Below are 18,848 nucleotides of genomic sequence, written 5' to 3'. Positions count from 1 at the left end.
ATTAAAAGAAATAATTGATGATTATCAGGGTAATTTCTTTCGAGTGTGTAATGTTGAAAGAAAGTGTATTTTTATATTTTTTTCTTACATATCGCGCACAGGTTTTTAATAAATACACTTTAGTGACGTTCAATCTTTTCACTACCTGTCTGAGCTCTTTTCTAAAATATCTGGATAAAAGACGGTTTTTGGAACTTGGAATTTCTACTAACTTTTTAGATCTGATATGATCCTTTAATACGTTCTTTATATTTGTTATGGTCTTCCAGAGAGAAGGGGGGCCTTCCCTCACCTCTTTCCGGATATCTGACAATTCTGTGCAGGGTAAGAAAAAACAAAATATATAAATATCTCAAATTATGAATGATTCCAAACGTAAATGTATGCATACTTCTTTTATATATATATATATATATATATATATATATATATATATATATATATATATATATATATATATATATATATATATATATATATATATATTTATATATATATTTTTATTTATATATATATATATATATATATATATATATATATATTTATATTTATTTTTTTTATATATATATATATATATATATATATATATATATATATATATATATATATATATATATATATATATATATATATATATATATATATATATATATATATATATATATATATATATATATATATATATTGTCTTTGTTGACAGTACAGAAAACTATTGTTAGTGTTTTCACTACAATATTGTCAGTGAAGCCAAACCGCAACACAGTTTTATAAACAGTGACAAACAGATAAAACTAAGACAGTAACTTGGAAAGTGCTAAGAAAATCTAAGGGAAGTCCAAGTCGTATGTTACGTCAGTAAAGTGTCTTGTGCGAACAAAAAGAACCAAGGAATTCTGTAATAGAACCTTAAAGATGAATGGCATATGTATAAAGATAGTGTAACAGCAAAGAATTACAACTATCCAAAAAGGACGATATTGAGGCAATAATTATCTTTTTTAGACGAGAAGTTCTTTGAAAAGCAGGGAGGTGACAGTCTTACATTTAAGAATATAAGACTGTACACATTAGGCTTTACTTATTCTCTTAGAATCGTGCTTGACGCTACTGACGTGTATAAATGTAACAACGGGCTTGGTAATAGGCAATACCCTGGTGATTACTAGCTTGCTAAGCTTGTTATTTCTTGCCTTTTAATTTGCATGCTGTGGTTTTATGCTTTTAGGATTAGTTTTTCTGATTGTAGCACTAGCGACTTACTAGCTTGTAGATTTGTTTTGTGATAATTTATAATTAGTTTAGTGTTTAGTGTCAATTAGTGTTTAGTGTTATCGCATTTTACCGTTTGTTCAGCCTACTCTTCTGTTTCAGCTATTTAAAAAAGCAATAACTTACTGAGAGCATAGTTGCAGCAGTGCCATAGTGTGGTTGATTTGGCAGTGGGGAGTGGGGTTGAAAGGAATATATTCAATGTTTCCTAGTATTTGAAAAAAATTGAAGTTGGAACTACTTTATACCGCTTGAAATAACTTGAAGAACCATAGATAACACAACTTTTAAATTCAGCACCCCTCTCAACTCTGTTTCTGATTTAAGCTTTTACTCCCCAGGTTGGAAAGCTCCACTTTGTCAACATGAAAGCTGTCCCAATAGAAGTGATACAGAAGCAGTAAAGCTTTGTGAAGATCATGTGATCTCTCTAATTCTCGCACCAGAAAAGCCGCCTCCCATTTATTTATGTGAAGATTGTTCTGACGAAATTCGTCGAAATAGCTGCAGCACGCTAACTATGGTAGATGTCCTTCTTCCAGTCCAACAGGTAGCATTGACATGTGAAAACAAGGTAATTTAGCTGACTTTTAGTTAATAAAAAAAAGACAAACAAAAAAAAAACTGAACTTCAACTTAAAAGATACTTCTTGTCTTTCCTGTACGTTTACTTTAAGCCTTCATAACGACTCGGGGCTCCCACTCATCTGGGATTTTCATGGCTTATCCTAAAAGTATTAGTTTCTGAAATAAGGGAGTGCTTTTTTATGTTTTTTATAATCACGAAAGAGAAATAAACATCTCCTTTTTTAAAATCTTTGCTGGTTTGAGTAAATCAAGTCTTTCTGCTTTTCTTAGCATTAGAAATAAACTCCTAGATTGAGCCCTCAATCAATATACATTGAAAAAAAAAATCTAAAGTATCTTAGCAAGCAACCCTATCATTCTTCTAAATCCAGATAAGGGATACAGCAATCCTAACATACCTAAGAACTTGGTTGTTTCAGTTTCAGATAATGAATTATAATAATGCTCATACCCAACTACCACTTCAACTCGTCGCACTTTTAAGCCCCCCTAGGGCGATCCACTGGCGAACATTCCTCATTCATCTACTTTGGCCTCATCCCTAAAATTCTTAAAGATTTTTTCAGTTTCTTAGTCCAGCCTAATCTGGGTAATCCAGACTTTTACACACCCTGCTCCTAAGGCTAGAGTAGAATCATTTTAGGTATACAACCATGATCCATAGTGCTTATGCCACTCTTTTATATATATATATATATATATATATATATATATATATATATATATATATATATATATATATATATATATATATATATATATATATATATATATATATATATATATATATATATATATATATATATATATATATATATATATATATATATATATATATATATATATATATATAAAAAAAAAAAAAAAAAAAAAAAAAAAAAAAAAAAAAAAAAAAAAAAAAAAAAAAAAAAAAAAAAAAAAAAAAAATATATATATATATATATATATATATATATATATATATATATATATATATCAAGGTCATCCATTCCAAGGTATATAACCTTGGTCCATAGGTATACGACCTTGGTCCATAGTGCTTACGCCATTCTTTTTTATACATGTACTAAGTGGTTTTAAACTGCTTCTTTCATAAAAGGTTACGTTTGACATCACATTACCGAGTTTATTCCTAAGTTTGTTCTTAAGTAAGTTCTCAGCAAAATATTTATCATATATTCCACTTCTTTCTTTATGCTCAGGTTTCTGCACCGTGTGTAGCATACCTGTCACTGTTTCGTCAAATACCAATCTGGCTTGGATGTTTTTGTACTTCATCCATTCCTAAGTTAAGAGAAAACTACGTGAGCTATTACAATTCTAATTTCTATATCTTCCCTGTAACCTCTATTCTTAGTTATAAAGGTGTCCAAGGTGTCCAAGAAACTGACCGACTTCCATAAGGACATACTGTTTGTTACTAAGGTAGTTGTATAATTAATAATGTCTAGATGCAAAAGTGTATAATTTATTAATCTTCAAGAATGTGATTTATTAATTGCAAACAGATAATGTCTCTTAATATTTTCCGATTATGCAGCTAAATATCCTCTAGAGTTTCATAGGCAGCGCAATAGCGCTGCCTAAGTAAAGAACGATGTTGGCACAATGCATTATTTAATTTTTCGTTTTCTTCTTTTTCCATACCAGGGCACTTCGTATCGAAGGAGTTGTCATAGAAACTTCGAAAAGTGCTCATTCGATTGGAAATTGGAGTGGCTTGTGCCCTTTTTAATATTCAAAAGTGATTGGAAGGCAACTAACGCTTCCACGCCCATTATTTCCCGAAAAACGTCCAATCAAAATTTTGAGATAACCATTTTGTTCAGCGTAGTTGATTTCCAGATAGAAATTAGGTTTTTGGGGAGGACACTCCCCCACATTTCTCAGGGCAAGGGTTGCAACTTATGCCATGGGGGCATGTAAGGTTTTTATAGAAAGCGTTGTCGTAGAAACTTCAAAAAAGGCTCATTTGATTGGACATTCAAAGGGCTAGTGCACTTTTGAATAGTCGGAAGTGATTGGAGGACAACTAACACCCCTGTCACGCCCACCTTTTCCCCAAACACATCCAAACAAAATTTTGAGATAACCCTTTTGTTCAACAGAGTAGAAAGTCCAGTAAAATAGGGCTTTCAGCATGACACCCCCCCCCCACAGCCCTCAGGGCAAGGGTTGTAAGTTATACCCTGGGGGCATATAAAGTTTTTATAGAACGCGCTGTCGTAGAAACTTCAAAAAGGGCTCATTCGATTGGGAATTCAAATGGTTAGTACCCTTTTTAATTATCTAAAATGATTGGAAGGCAACTAACACCCCTTCCACACCCACCATTTCCCCAAAAATATCCAATCAAAATTTTGAAATAGTCATTTTTTCTTCCGCAGTTTGAAGTTCTGGAAAGTATGCATTTGAGCAGCACACTTTCCACACAGTTTCCAAGGCAAGGGGTCAAAGTAATTCCCTGGGGGCGTATAAGGTCTATATTGAAATGTTTGTTGTAGGAACTTGGAAAGGGCTCATTCGATTGGAAATTCAATGGGCTAGTGCCCTGTTTAATAGTCGAAAGAGATTTGAGGGCAGCTAACCCCCCTCTCACGCCCAATTTTTCCCCATACACATACAATCAAAATTTTTAGACAGCCATTTTATTCAACGTAGTTGAAAGTTTTGGAAATTAGGTCTTTAAGAGTGACACCCCCCCCCCCCCACAACCCTCAGGACAAGGATTGTAAGTTATGCCCTGGGGGCATATAAGGTTTATATAAAAAGCGATGTTGTAGAAACTTCAAAAAGGGCGTATTCAATTGGACATTGAAAGGGCTAGTGCCCTTTTTAATAGTCGAAAGTAATTGAAGGGCAAATAACTCCCCTCTCACGCCCACCAGTTTCCCAAACATATCCAATCAAAATTTTGAGATATCCAGTTCTGGAAATTTGGTTTTTTAGGATGATATCCCCCTCAGAGCCCTCAGTGCAACGGTTGTAAGTTATGCCCTGGAGGCATATAAGGCTTATGTAGAAAGTTGTTGTAGCAATTTCAAAAAGGGCTCATTTGATTGGAAATTGAAATTACCCTTTTTAATTGTCGAAAGCGAGTGGAGAGTGATTAACCCCCCCCCCTCTCACGCCTACCATTTGCCCAAAAACATTCAATCAAAGTTTAGAGATAGCTATTTTGTTCAACGTAGTTGAAAGTTCTGGAAATTATGTATTTAAGGTTGGCAAACCCCCCAAAGCCTCCAGGGCAAAGGTTGTAAGTTATGCCCTGGGGGTATATAAGATTTTTATAGATAGAGTTGTCGTACAAACTTCAAAAGGGGCTCATTCAATTTGAAATTGCGAGGGTTAGTGCCCATTTTAATAGTCGAAAGTGATTGGAGGGTAACTAAACCCCCTCTCACGCCCACTATTCCCTCGAACATACCCATTAGAAATTTTCATACCACTCTTTTACTCAATGTTGAAGAAATTTCAGGGACTTAGGTCATTTAGAATGACAGCCCCCCCCCAGCTCTCAAGGCCAGGACTGTAAGTCGTGGCCGAGGGGCAGATAAACTTTTTACAGTAAGTGTTGTAGTAGAAACATCAAAAGGGCTCATTAGATTGGAAATTGAAAGGGCTAGTGCCTTTTCTAATAGTTGAAAATGATTGGAGAGTGACTAACGCCCCTCTCACGCCCACCATTTCCCCAAAGACATCCAATCAGAATTTTAAGATAGCCATTTTGTTTAACGTAGTTGAAAGTTCTGGAAATTAGGTCTTAGAGGATGACAACCACCCTAACAGCCCTTAGGGTAAGGTTTGTAATTTATGCCCTGGGGGCATTTAAGGTGTTTATAAAAAACGTTGTCATAGAAACTCAAAAAGGGCTCATTCGATTGGAAATCGGAAGGCCTAGTGCCCTTTTTAATAGTCAAAAGTGATTGCAAGGCTTGAATTTTTTATAGTAAAGATCGATGTGGGTATAATGTATTATTATTTTTTCTTGTTCTTGTTTAGACCTGGGCACTTCGTATCGAAGGAGTTGTCGTAGGAAGTTCGAAGAGGGCTCATTCGATTGAAAATAGAAAGGGTTGACGCCCTTTTCAATAGTTGAAAGTGATTGGAGGGCAACTAACTCGTCCCACGCCCACCCTCCCATTTGCCTATTATATTTAAAAAACGAATGTTTCCTTAAGATTAAATCAAAATGCACTGTGTTAATGCTAATTCCCAATAAGGCATCTCAGCAGTATCCCAAGAACGATTGAGGGTATTATATTCAAACTTTCGGCCTAGTTCTGCTCTTGAAATTTAACCAAATCAAAATAGCGTCAGTGTATCCAAGCTATCAAAGAAAGCAGACAGATTTTTTTGTGAATGTTATCAAGTTTTCTATTTCAGGTCAACTAGAGGAGGTATGAAACTAAATTAAACACTACTATTTGTGTCCAGATCTTTAAAGATCTTTAAAGGGTGTATGTTGTTAAAAATTGCTGAAAATTTTTCCCCAGCATACAAATAGCAGGCCAAATTATAAAGACTTAAAAAAAACGAAAAGGTTTAAAGTTTTATTTTCTTCTTCCCTGAAAACACTGTGTAAATATAAAACGAATAGAAATTAATTAAAAAAATTTTTTTCCACAAAATAAGTTTTTCAAAGAAAAGTAAAGAACTCCATTAAAAAAAAAGAGCAAAAATAAAATAGAAAAATCTACCAAGCGTAAAACTACCACAAATCAGCGTTTAAGAATAATCGAAACCCAAAAAAAAAAGAAATTACAATGAATAACCGTTTCAAACTCCAAAAGAGCATAATTTAACACAAGTTGGACTCAAACCCCCATGCGTTCCCAAGGTCAGAATACAATTTGCACTTTACTGAAAAAGTAAAAATGAATGTGCATTGTCAGTTTAATATACATATACTGATATTTAGTAATCAAAATGTTAATATTATTTGATTTATTAAAGTTATAAAAGTAAAAACATTTATTTTTTAACATCAAATAGCCAAAAGTTTTGATAAACGGCTAACAACGGCATCAAAGAAGAGATAAAAAGCATTCTACAGCCAAACTATGCAACAGCAGAGACATTGAGCTCTCTCCCTCTTATTTATATCACTACTCGCTCGTTCGGTAAATCTTGCACCAGTATTATTTTTTTTCAGTATTATACCAGTATTATAGTTCGTTAAATCTTGCACCAGTATTGATGTTTAGGCATGTCGTTGGGATTCAATTAGAAATTTTGCTAACGATTTTTACTAGAATGCACCTGAAGGAATTAAAACAAAATGAAAGTCAGTTTGAATGAGGTGAAAAGGAAAATGGACTTGAAGCACCAAGATTTGGAATGCATTGAGATAGAAGTATTAAAAGAAACTCGAAAATTGATGAGACGGTTCAATATCAGTAGTCATTTCAATATCATTTTATCTAATTTTAATCTAATTTAAATTTAATTCTATTTAAAAATTAAATTTAGTTTAATAATCTTAGATTAAAAAATTAAATAAAATTAAAATTCTTTTTTAAATTAACTTATTTTAATTTAAGGCATCTTGTAAGTACATCTTATGGAATCAGCGAATTTAATAACTTGTTTCTTTAGTTTTAGGCTAGTTTCTACGACACTAATAGCTATTTAATGAGGAACCAATTATTTTAATAGTATCTGAAGTTGAATTATTCGGGCACCGAGCCTCTGTTTGCACAAAAACACTCGTTCTGGCATACTGCAACTGATTCCGCTCACTTGTCTTGTCTTTAATCAATCAGTTCTGTTCAATGATGCCTAACTCAATTTACCATTTCTACACATATAAATATGACCACTGAATGGGGTTGTTATATCAACTCCATTTGCGAGGGTGATGTGTTTATCACGCTCACGAACACGACCGTCTTGTCTTTAGTAAATCAGTTCTGTTCAATGATGCCTAACTCAATTTACCATTTCTACACTGTTGGGGTTCCACCCCTGTTTCTTTACTGAAGCCTTGTCTTTCCTGTCTTCAATATTATCTTCATCCCTCATCGCCGAGCATTATTCATTCAATTATTTTAGGGGACAAGACCCAGAAAAATGTTCGTGGTAACTAAAAATACCACGAACATTGGTGGCAGCAAGAAAAGGAGCTATCAGTAGACCTGATAGTAAAAGAATTCCGCGTTTTTGAAGAGACTAGTTGAGTTATCCTACATAGTGATAGTAGCCTATTGTGGTTACATATAAAGAGAAAAAAATAATACGGAATCAATTAATAGAATTATGAAGATCTATCATGGGCTATGCCTTGTTAGATCATAATTGAAAAATTTACGAATCAATATATCACACACCTAATTAGTGTGCAGAAATTGACTCACAGCAGTTTTTCATGAGAGACGGGAAGTTACATGGATAAAAGAATTATCATTTAGACTGAAGAGGTAATTTCAGTTATCGAAATTTTGATATTATATCGAACACGGATGAGATTAACTCAAGACCGAGAAAGGCCAGTGAAGCCCATAGACCAAGTAGGAAAATAGAAAGAAAGGCTACTATGGAGGCCTTTGAGGGAGAGCACTGAGAATATAAGGAAAAAATGCAGGCTGAGAAAGATGAAATTAGAAAAAATAGAAAAGAGGACGAAAGGGCTAGAGTAGCCTATAAAGAAAGAGACAATACGTATAGAGAACGAACAGATTCAGAAAATGAATTACGAATAAATAATGACAGGTGAAATCAAAGTAGTCCAAGTAGGAGGAGCAGTATTGAATTGAGATCCAGCAGGAGCTCGTGAAAAAAAACTCAAATAGATATGACACAACAACTATTAAGTTTCATGGAGAAAGAAAGAGAGAGAGAGAGAGATAGACAAGAAAGAGAGAAAGATAGACAAGAAAGAGAGACAGAGAGGATAGCTAGAGAGCAGAGAGAAGAGAAGATTAGAATAGATAGAGAACGAAAGGAAGAGGCTGATAGAGAGGATAGAAGAGAACTAATGCAAATAATTGCAGGGAAAAATTCCCAGGAGCATCAGAAATCGCCTACAGTAGAGGTAATGCAGGCAGTAAACCTTCAACCAATGAAAGAAAATGAAGATGTACATTTATACATATACAATTTTGAAAAAACGGCGGAATTAATTGGATTACCGAGAGAAAATTGGGTGACAAGAATACAGCCCCTCCTTAACTGCAAAGCACAAATTGCCTATAAAGCATTACCAATGGACTACTCAATAGATTTTGAAAGACTTAAACGAGCCATTTTTGAAAAGTTTCAACTCTCCCCCGAGCACTTTCAAAGGAGATTTAAAAGCGAAAGAAAACGAGACAACGAAACTTATAAAGAATTCGGGTACAAATTGAAGGATATGTGTTTAAAATGGCTAGAGTTAGAAAACTACAGAATGTTAGAAGACCCCGAAGAAATAAAAGAAAAGATAAAGGAAATAATAGATAAAACATTAATGGAACAATTTTTAGAAAATACCCACAGAGAATTGAAAATATATTTGGAAGAAAAAAACCCAAAAACAAGCGAAGAAATGGCGGAAATGGTAAACAGGTGGACCGAAATAAGAGAGGAAGTTGAGGAGACAGACATATTTCAATATTGAGAGTATTTTGCAAGAAACTGCCCCAGTAAACATGACCAAAAACCACATAAAACGACAGCCTGGGCCATGACCCATAATAAGGAAAAAATTATGCATTTGCAGTCGCATAAAATATACGGAAAATTGAACGGGGAATTAGTCGAAATGACAATTGATTCCTGCAGTGACCAAACCTATGTGCAAACTGGCCTAAATTAATAGAACAGATATTGACCATAAAATAAGATTACAACATTATGTTATTATGGAGACAAGCACCCATGCCCGTCTGCTTGGGTAAGAATAGAAATTGCAAAGAAGGACGGTACGGTCGAGAGAAAAACGATAAGAGTAGGCTTAGTACCTACGCTACCAGTGGATGTTTTAGTAGGAGGAGACTTTGGAGATATCGGAAATCTCCTATCGTTAAAAGCGACTTCTTTAACAGTGGGAAAATTACAAAATTACACTACGACGGGAGAATATGCTTCTTCATTGACAAGGCGGGGAGGTGGACCGGCCCATAAAACAAATTGGGAGGCTGTGCCACCCGGTCGGAAAAATGATATAGTTGATACGCGTGTTCAAAATGTTGATGATCTACAAAAATGTGATGTGGAAGGAAAAAGACCACAAAGTTTTGAAAATAAGACGCGCGAGAATGATTTTTCGGGAAAATTTCCAAAAAATGGAAAACTTGAGAACAATTTTAATGAATATGAGACGCTAACAAGTGCAGGCCAAACTGAAGCGCTGATTGTACCAGAGAATAAGGAGACGAAATTTATTGTACGCGCCTTTCCTCGCAAAGTTCGGGAAAATTTAGTACAATATGAAAAACCAAATGTCGGAATGCAGTTCCCATTTGATAATGAACTATTTGTTTCGGCGGTAAGAATAAAGAAGACTAAAAGAGAGACAAGAAATATTAAACGGAGCTACAATGAAGTTATGCAGTCAAAGATGGTGGACACTGGAGTCCAAATCAGATTTAACGATGATTTAGTATTTTGTGCGAATAACAAAATTGATATATGTAGAGACGAAAAGAGGAGGGTAAAAAAGAGACAAAATTTTGAGATTCGGCTGGTAGGTGCTTGGAACAGAAAAAGTCGGATGGGCTTTGCCTTGGAAAAATGAATGAAATAGAGAATAATAAAATAAGTTTGACGGGTTGTGCCTTGATACCATCAATAATAGGAGGGAAAAAGAGGTCAAAGACCCATGGGGAATAAAACAAGATGGTTACAAAATAGAGATGAATGACCTACAACGGATTGGGGGAAAGTTGGGAGATAATGAATGTCGAGTCGGATTGTAAAAACTTGGAAAGGAATCTGAGATTGGTATTATCAACTCAAAAGATATGTCAATCCTTTATGAGGGGGAGGAATCCCTTAGGGAAGATCTTTTGCGGGAAGTCGCGTAAGATAGCCCTTTTCCTCTATGCACAACTGGCGGACAAGTTGTGATCCCTTTACCAAGATTTTGCCTCTCTGATCTGGAGTCCTTGGGGGATACTCTCTCCCAGTCACTTCATACTTCACCCAAACCTTTGTCCAGTAACCCAATTCATAGTTGTTATTCTTCATGGGAACCGACAATTATTTCCGGCAAATTGTATTCAGTGGGAGATGTATCCAAGTTTTATCTGCAATTAGCATCAACGTATATTCTTCATTTAATTATCCCAGGGGAGGGAACCCAGAAAAAAGGCGATTAATGGTTCGCCCAAAATTTTACTTCATTCCCAGTACCCGTATCGTTTTCACAGGCCATTGCATTTTCGGCCTTAGATTATTTGAAATTATCCCAAGGGGTAATTTACTTTTTTATTGAGATGTGGGGTTGTTTCCACAGATGGAAATTAAGAGGCTAGTACAGCCAATTTTTCATGATGGCTGGCATCCTCATATGTGCCAGAAACTGATTCTCTGCTCCTTTCAAATGTAAATTCGTGAGAGCGAGAAATTTTTTTTTGTTTTTGTTTGTGCTGCGTACAATCATTGTCCTACGAATCTTGGGGACTTCAACTTTCAAAACCTAATGCGGATGCTATACGATTTAGACCATGGTGGTCCTACAGTAGAGACGTGTCGATGACGACCGATCCAGAGCCAAGCGGTGGAAGTAGTAGCACAGACACTGGTGGAAGAGAGAAGGTAAATGGATTTTGTAAAGTTGAAGTTATGTGTTTATGTTTGTAAGGGTGGACCAAGGTAGCGCATGGGCGGTCATTTATCTTACGGGGAGAGGTGTTGGGGTTCCCCCTCTGCTTCTTTTCCTTTTAGATAAATGACCTGTTTTCGTTTTCTTAATTACATTTGCTTATAGTATAATTTCAAAAGACAGGTTAAATTCTCGTTGCTAAGTTTGAGGCGTCGCAATAAGTAAGCTTTGAATTAAGTTCTATTTTGGTACTTCCTGATTTGGAGTCATTGAAAGATAAACCTAAGAGGTAGAATTGGGTTTGATTGGGGATGGAGATGATTGGCTGGGTCAAGCGAAGGTCCACCCCTATGAACAGTTGCTGCACCTATTATTGTTATATATTTTTAGTCTGCGTTTAGACCCTGTTCGGGGAGATATATTTTTGTGTGATTATTGTGACCCTTTTGGAAGAATACAAGTAAGGTATTTTCTACAAACTGTGTACTAGTTTCCGTAACCCAGGCAGGGTAGGAATAGAGCTATGAGGTACCGACAGTATTATATTGACAGGGTGGTTTGTTACCCCCAAGGAGAGAGTTAGAGATTTTCTAGCCGTAACCCAAGACGGGTAAACTTGGCTTTAGAAAGTGGCCATTTGACCACTCGATCGCGTTCTCATACCCTGGGACAGGGTATACTGTTAATAGGGTAGTACCAAACCCGATATTTGCAGAACCGGTATGGTAGACTCGGCACCACATTATATTTTGGGGGTGGGGCTTTACCCTCCAATAAGTGGTGACACCCGTATATTACCACGCCAGTGGCACTGTGGCCTACCGGTATAACACTGGTGGCTAAAATACCACGAACATACACATATAAATATGACCACTGAATGGAGTTGTTATATCAACTCCATTTGCGAGTGTGATGTGTTTATCACGCTCACGAACACGGCCGTTTTGCTCAGCTAAATCACGTGCTTTTTTTTTTTTTTTTTTTTTTTTTTTTTTTTAAAGATCGATATACTTCATCACATGAGGCCCTGACCTCATCGGTGGATATTTTTTTATTTTTTGCTATTCCTTTGGCTGCAAGCTCCACTAGGTCATTAAAGGAATAAAGATTATTAGAAACAATTTTTTTTCAGAATTGTCGCTCCACAGAAAAGCTAGCTCTTTTTACATGTTTTTCTCCAGAATGTGCCCTGTACAATACGAACAGACCATTGAGGTATTGTCTCCAGTGCCATAATATTCGCCACAATGATAGAAGAGGGGCTGACCATGTTGTGCATACAGTGTTGCCAAGTGTTTGGGATTTAGACCCAGAAACCCAGTCGTATGTTATCGAATCCGTAATCAGGTAAGATCTAAAATTCACTTTTTTTCTTTTTTTTTGAAGAAAAGACATCGTATTTGGAAGCGATAAGATTTTTTTTTGTCTGATGAAACTTACACAGTTCAACCAACAATTCTTTACAAAGACAGCGAAACCTTTTTGGGTTACAGTTGTTTTTTTTTCATAAGCCATTTCTATTAATGTCAAGACCAATATTGATTTTATTTCAAGGCTGGTAGTGCCAAAAATAGATTTAAAGAAGATGAGTTACAAAAAGAAAAAATGAAGCAATATAATGTGATGAATTACAAAAAGATAGTAACAAAAAGAAAAAATAAAAGTGAAAAAAGTCAATTGAAATATACAAGTGAGCTCTTTAATGGTACCTGGGCAAGTGTTTGATGGTAAGTTGACTTTGTTACCGGGTTGGGACTTTTTGGATCTAAAAATGGTGCAGCAGCTTGCTGCCCCGCTTTAATTTTGGCACTCAAGGAACGGAAAGGCATATAAAAACAGGGATACCAATTTTTAATTTTGCTCCAACAAAATAATATAGATTGCCTTATAGCGCCTCCGTGTTTACATGTTGCTAGTAAAATCATTATTTGCTAAAAACGTTACTCTGTGAAAACATTAGTCAATTGTATATAAATAAGGAAATAGGGGACATATCTCTGTTGGTGTATTACCTGCCACTCCCCCCCTCCTACGAACCAAAAATGTCATTTCATGAGAATCAAACCATTTTTGGCAGTAACTGTCGATGGTTCCTCTACCTTATATACAGGGAGGTACTTTCAATGCCATCTATTGTGTTTATTGGTTTTGAAAGGTACCGTGGTGAATAAGCTGCTGTCCCGACTTTAGATCCAAAGGAGCAGCGACCTTGGCACCAAAGCTCAATTTTAGTGAGGAGCGTTCTTTGGGTTTAGATGATAACGACAAGGAAGAGGGACGATAGCAAACGATAAAATTCTTGTAATTTGAAACGTTTTACTTTACTTAACTCTGTCTTCGTTAAAAAAAAATTGCTGTTTAAAATCTATTTTGGCCTTAGTAATGATTTTTAATCGATCCTTTTCCTGAAACTCATCTACCGTCTAAATTCTGAATCTCATATCATTTCAGAAATATTTAAAATGCCTCGTGATATTTCCTGCTGCATTTGACCAAAAATGAAACCCTCTTACAACTGAACCTTGCTCGCATTACCAAAGTCCTACTTAAATTTAGGAACCTGCTAAGCAGAATAGGTTTGCTGTCCATCAAGCTAATTCATGTAAGTAGGGATAGGACGTCACCCTGCTTAATTCCTGATCTAATTCGAGACCAGCGATTAGCCTCATTTCCTATCTTAACCGCAGCAATGCTAATCTCTTGCATAGCACAAGAAAATGTTTATCTGATATACCATACAAGGATAGGACCTTCCCCAAAGCTCTTTTAGCAGCTGAATTAAATGCCTTGCCATAATCTATAAAAATGAGGACTAAAGGGGTTAGATGACTCAGGAACTACTCAATTATCAATCTAAGAGTGAAGATTTGGTCAGCGCATTCCCTCCCCTTCCTAAAACCACACTGTTCTTGTCTTAAAACTTTATCTATGGCATCTTCACCTTTCTTATAGACGGATCTACTTAGAGTTTTCCTAAAATCTCTAGATACTTCCCATTTCTCAAAAATCGTATTCACAATTTTCAGTAACCTAGCTCTAACTTCGTAACCCCAATATTTAGGAAACTCATTTACCACACTCTCAGCACCTGGGGCCTAATTATTTTTTTTAACCCTTTTAGTACTGCCACTAATTCTTCCTCACAAAATAAATCTTCCTTCATATCAAAAGTGTCCCAAACATTCATTTTTTCTATATCTTTTCCTGTAACTCTATCACGGTTTGGCACGTTCTCAAATTATTCTGCCCATCTTTAATTCTTTCCTTGTCACTAATTGTTGGAACGTTCAAGATTCACTTTTCCCTCTCAATTTATAAGCACACCAGTACAATATTTTACTATTATACAGTCTGACTGCATCTTCCAGATCTTCAGCAGCTTTGTCCATGTCCTCTATTTCACACCTCCTTAATTCAAATTTTAATGCTTTCTCCACTTTCTTTACATTCCTCTTATTTTCGTATGATCTATCACTCAAATAATTATTGTATAAGCTCTCCTCCTCTCTATTAAACTTAAATCATTTTCACTAATAGTCCTAGCTGCGTTTCTAGATATCATATACGGTACCGTGTTCTTTCCCTTATTCTTTTTTACCTTTATACCTAAGACACCATCAGTGACTTCACAAACTATGCGCCTAAAATTATTCCATCCATCTTCTACATTACCAAATGTAAAACCCCACAGTTTAGTATTCAACTATTTCTGGAAAGTTTCTCTCAGATTCTCATCCTAGAGTCTACCAACGTTCATAGCTTCCCGGAAGACTTCATCTTTAGATTAGTCTTAGACACTACTAGATGATGATCTTTAGTTTTAGCATCAATAACAACACTCCTATATACCCTAGTATCTTGTATTTTTCCTGCCAGTTTTCGGTTTACAATAATACAATAAGGTTAACTGTCTAGTCATCCTTTGAATACCATGTTAACTTATGGGTTAAAACCCATAATAACTATAACTATAACAACCATAACTATAGTTATGGTTACAACTAGGTTGTTATACCTACAAAATTTCAGCAGTCTGTAACCATTACAGTTTTCTTTTCCTATACCAAATTTACCTAGACTAGGATACCTAGGATAGGCTAGGATGTCCCTATTTCTTCCGACGTGGGCATCAAAACCTCCTACTAAAATACCACACTACCTAGGATTCTGTGTACTTGTTTCTGAAATTGTAAGTTAAGTTCATCTCAGTTACTACTATCTTCATTAGTCGGTTCCACAGGGGCATATACTACTATGATTAATACCCTGCACTAGTGGCTCATAAAATGAGCCACTAGCATCCTATTATTAATACCTTTTCGACCTAAACAAGACTTAGAAGCTTCCTTATTGATAATGAACTGCACTCCCTGCCTATGTACCCCATCCTTCCTGTTCGAGTAAGAAATTTTATATTACCTAATTTCATGTTTCTTACCCCTTGGGTATAAGTTTCCGAAACTCCTTATAAGTCCAGTTCGAAGTATATGAATTCGTCAGTCAAAAGGTCGATACGGTAAAACAGAATAGTGCTGCAATAAGGTAAACTTACAAAATGTATGTAATCAAAACACAAAAAATTAACGTTTCTTTGGATTGCCCCCCCCCCAAAATTCTATTTATGCCATTACGACATCAATGTTTTTTTCAATTTTTTTTTCAAGTTCAGGATTCTTTTTCTGCAATGATCATTCCCCCAAACATCTGGATGTTCCTGGAAATCAAGATTTCCTCTTGATCTTGGTAGACGTTTGTGTAAGTTAAGATTGATTTGTTTTAGGAGCAAAAAACCTTGACTCCACATAACACATTTGTTGCACGCACACTGTCGTATGAATGATCTCCTTTGAGGTGGAAGTAACTTGTTTTTAACTTCTTTTGCAAAAAAATATGACTAATGGGTAGAAAAGGTCAGAATAAATTTATGATGTGTGTTGATTCACCTAATGTAAAAAAGAGGCAGTTTGCTATAAATCTGAAACACCAATAATACATAGATCTAAGAAAGAAGACACTTTGCAGTGTCTTTTTAGCAATATCTTGAGAATTTGTTCGATTATGCCTTGATTTATGCTCTTCGCTTTGATACAGACCTCAAATTTTGCAAAAATTTTCAAATGTGGAGAGTGAATGTGGTGATTGGAATCTACAAGGATGCAGTACACTATAACTAATCAAAATTTTTCCCATATTTTTTCAAATATTTCATAAGATTAACCCTTTTTTTTATGTTCTTTCGAATTTTTCCCATTCCCCAAAAAATGAGTTTATTTGTTTATGCCTGATTATTGATGTCTCAATTCCTTCTAGTCTGCTTGGAGAGGCTCAGCTACATCCATCAGAAAAACCTAAAAATCCTCAGAGTAACATCATCATTCCTCCCGAAAGTGAAAGGATTGATTGGCTGCCATTGGATGAGAGACGACTTATAAGCAGATATGGTGTTTGGCTTCTTGTAAGCATTGTGCCACCTACGACTCAGGCACCACAAAGGGCACTCGGAAGAATCGTTGGAATGCTTTTTCAATGGTATCAAGCCACGGCCTACCTAACTGATGGTTAGTTATTCTTATTATTCAATTTTTTTTTATTTTATTTCTTCATATCATTCCGTACCTTCTACACTCCTCTTTTATTCCTATCGTAATTTGATTGCAAAAATGCCTATTTGTATATGAGGGTATTTGCGAGGGCTATAAGAGAGGGTTAGATAGTAGAAATGACTTATCACCTCATAAATGTAACAAATATTTCAGCTGCAAGGCTTTTTCCTCAGTCTAAATTAAATGTTCTAGATTGCTGAAAGTCTCAATCACTCTCTGAGTAACGTTAATTCACCAGACGTATTTGGGCTCTCGATAGGGTTAAAAACCCCACGGAAAGACCACCTTGGTAATCTATCTGGGTAGTCTTGAATCTCTGAAACTATTTCCGTCTTTCTTTTGCATTATCTGACCTCAAATGACAAGAATTACAAACCAATTTTTTTATTTATGTTTAATAACTATGCCTGTAAAAAAAAAAAAAGAAAGAAAAAAAAAAAAAAAAAAAAAAAAGGTCCAAAATCAAAACCCGTAAAATACCCATTTTTTTTTTAATGCAAGAAAATAAATGTCATACAATGGTTTTTTATCTACGTTATTGGTGATCCCTAAGTGAATGCCCTGGGCCTGAACCACCTTCAACAACTTCCAGCTCCTTAAGTCACATATATAATTTTTATAAACCTTTTTCGATTCGCTGAGCACAAGTCTAACGTTTCAAATATTAGATTTAAAGGTCATAAAAAAAGGGGGGGGGGGAGAAAAAAGAATCACTTCTTAGGGTCCAAGTGGCCTAAAAATCTATTCGAATGTAAAAGCATGAAAAAACCCGCATGATATAATTATGCTACGAGAGCAACAGTTTGGTTTTGCCCTTTTTTGTTCATGTTATTTTCCTCTGGCCGGATTGATAAATATGAAGCGACAGCATAAACAGCTGTTGATTACTCTTGCCTGGGGCTAAACAGTATGGTTTTGCCTGTCCTTAAGCCAGAACCTATAGTGTCTGAGCTAAAGTGTAGTTTTACTGTCATAGTTGTGGCAATAGTCACAATCTAGAAAAGAGTGAAGCACTAACTAATGAACAGGGTTTTGCGTGATTTAAAGAATGGGTTTAAAAATAGACTATCTCAATTACCATTAATTTGTAAATATCATATTTTGTTCTGATTCAAGTGAATGGTATTTTGTAATTATGAAACGAGCATTTTGAGAATTTCTAAAAAGAGCTTAAAAATCCTTATACGTCACACCAAATTGAAATGAAAAGCATACGGTTGATAAGTCACATGTCGAAACCCTTCACCAAAGGTGTACAGTCCTTCATCTTGAAAAAAGGGGACAATCATATGTTTGGATTGGTAACCGCCGTCTTTCTTCCTTTTTTCCTTTTTTTGTACCTATGTCATTGTATCGAACAAGTGGTAATATAATATTGCGAGGTGCACGTTTGAACAGAAGTTCAATCAACTACTGACTTTTAAAAGTGAGGAAATGAATTGCGCCGCACCAAGCTGCTTTTTTCCTGCTATATTGTGCCGCAAAATATCACTTTTGACCAAAATAAAAAAAAAAAAAAAAAAAAAAAAAAAAAATCGAAAATTAAAAAAACTGAGCATGATTGTTGTATCTGCCTTTTTTCTTCCATTTTTCCCACGTATGTTTGTATCGAACCAGATGTAGTAGATTATCATCTTGAA

The 18,848-nt window shown here is 35.3% G+C and overlaps 1 protein-coding gene across 5 annotated transcripts in view; it reads left to right on the top strand.

Moving 5' to 3' along the window:
- unc79 (UNC-79 domain-containing protein) overlaps window positions 1-18,848 on the top strand; it is a 230,690-nt gene that overhangs the window by 54,553 nt on the left and 157,289 nt on the right. For all 5 annotated transcript variants that reach the window (XM_089090820.1, XM_089090822.1, XM_089090821.1 and 2 more), the window contains 3 exons: window positions 1,611-1,843; window positions 12,738-12,952; window positions 16,916-17,163. In XM_089090820.1, coding sequence (XP_088946946.1) covers window positions 1,611-1,843; window positions 12,738-12,952; window positions 16,916-17,163 — 696 coding nt within the window. The remainder of the gene's footprint in view (window positions 1-1,610; window positions 1,844-12,737; window positions 12,953-16,915; window positions 17,164-18,848) is intronic.

This window comes from Artemia sp. Qi Xiang Cuo, chromosome 6 (genome assembly GCF_049724085.1).
Source record: "Artemia sp. Qi Xiang Cuo chromosome 6, ASM4972408v1, whole genome shotgun sequence".
Lineage (NCBI taxonomy): Eukaryota > Metazoa > Arthropoda > Branchiopoda > Anostraca > Artemiidae > Artemia > Artemia sp. Qi Xiang Cuo.
The sequence above is the reverse complement of the archived record's forward strand: the minus strand, read 5'-3'. Positions and strand labels throughout refer to the sequence as shown.